The 928-nt window shown below is 60.1% G+C and overlaps 1 protein-coding gene across 1 annotated transcript in view; it reads right to left on the reverse strand.

Annotated features, from left to right (window-relative positions):
• CCDC9 (coiled-coil domain containing 9) overlaps positions 1 to 928 on the reverse strand; it is a gene marked incomplete at its 5' end in the record, with an annotated part of 14,973 nt that overhangs the window by 8,954 nt on the left and 5,091 nt on the right. Inside the window, 1 exon segment of the mRNA XM_021382891.1 lies at positions 6 to 72. Within this exon segment, the coding sequence (XP_021238566.1) occupies positions 6 to 72 (67 nt within the window).

Raw genomic sequence — 928 nt, forward strand, 5'->3', positions numbered from 1 at the left:
GGAGGAAATTGGCCCCAAAAAAATGAAGGGGGGAACGCACCGGGATCCGAGGGGGGGGCGCCGTCCTTGAACCTGTGGGGGGGGGGAGAAATGACATCGGGGGCACAGGGACAATGGGGACAATGGGGTTGGGGACAATTGGGGACAACTGGGGACAATTGGGGAGAATGGGGTTGGGGACAATGGGGACAATTGGGGACAATGGGGTTGGGGACAATGGGACAACTGGGGACAATGGGGTTGGGGACACTGGGGACAACTGGGGACAATGGGGACAATTGGAGACAATGGGGTTGGGGACATTGGGGACAATTGGGGACAACTGGGGACAATGGGGTTGGGGACACCAGGGACAATTGGGGACATTGAGGCCAATGGGGTTGGGGACATTGGGGTCCTTGGGGTTGGGGACATCGGGGCCATTGGGGCTGGGGCCATTGGGGCTAATTGGGTTGGGGTCATCAGGGACACCGGGGCCAACGAGGTCAGGGACATTGGAGACATCGGGGCCTATGGGGTTGGGGACACTGGGGCTAATTGGGTTGGGGTCATCCGGGACATCGGGGACAACGAGGTCAGGGACACTGGGGCCAAATGGGGTTGGGGACAAGGGGGACATTGGCATTGAGGCTATTGGGGCCCATGGGATCAGGGACATTGGGGTTGGGGACATCGGGGTCAGTGGGGTTGGGGACATTAAGGACATTGGGATTGGGGAGATTGGGGCCCATGGGATCGGGGACATTGGGGTTGGGGACATCGAGGACATTGAGACTGGGGAGACTGGGGCCCATGGGATCGGGGACATTGGGGCCAATGGGGTTGGGGACACTGAGGACATTGGGACTGGGGACACTGGGGCCAATGGGGTTGGGGATATGGAGGACACTGGGATTGAAGACACTGGGGCCTATGGGATCAGGGACAT

Source organism: Numida meleagris, unplaced genomic scaffold, assembly GCF_002078875.1.
Source record: "Numida meleagris isolate 19003 breed g44 Domestic line unplaced genomic scaffold, NumMel1.0 unplaced_Scaffold307, whole genome shotgun sequence".
In the NCBI taxonomy this organism is placed as follows: Eukaryota; Metazoa; Chordata; class Aves; order Galliformes; family Numididae; genus Numida; species Numida meleagris.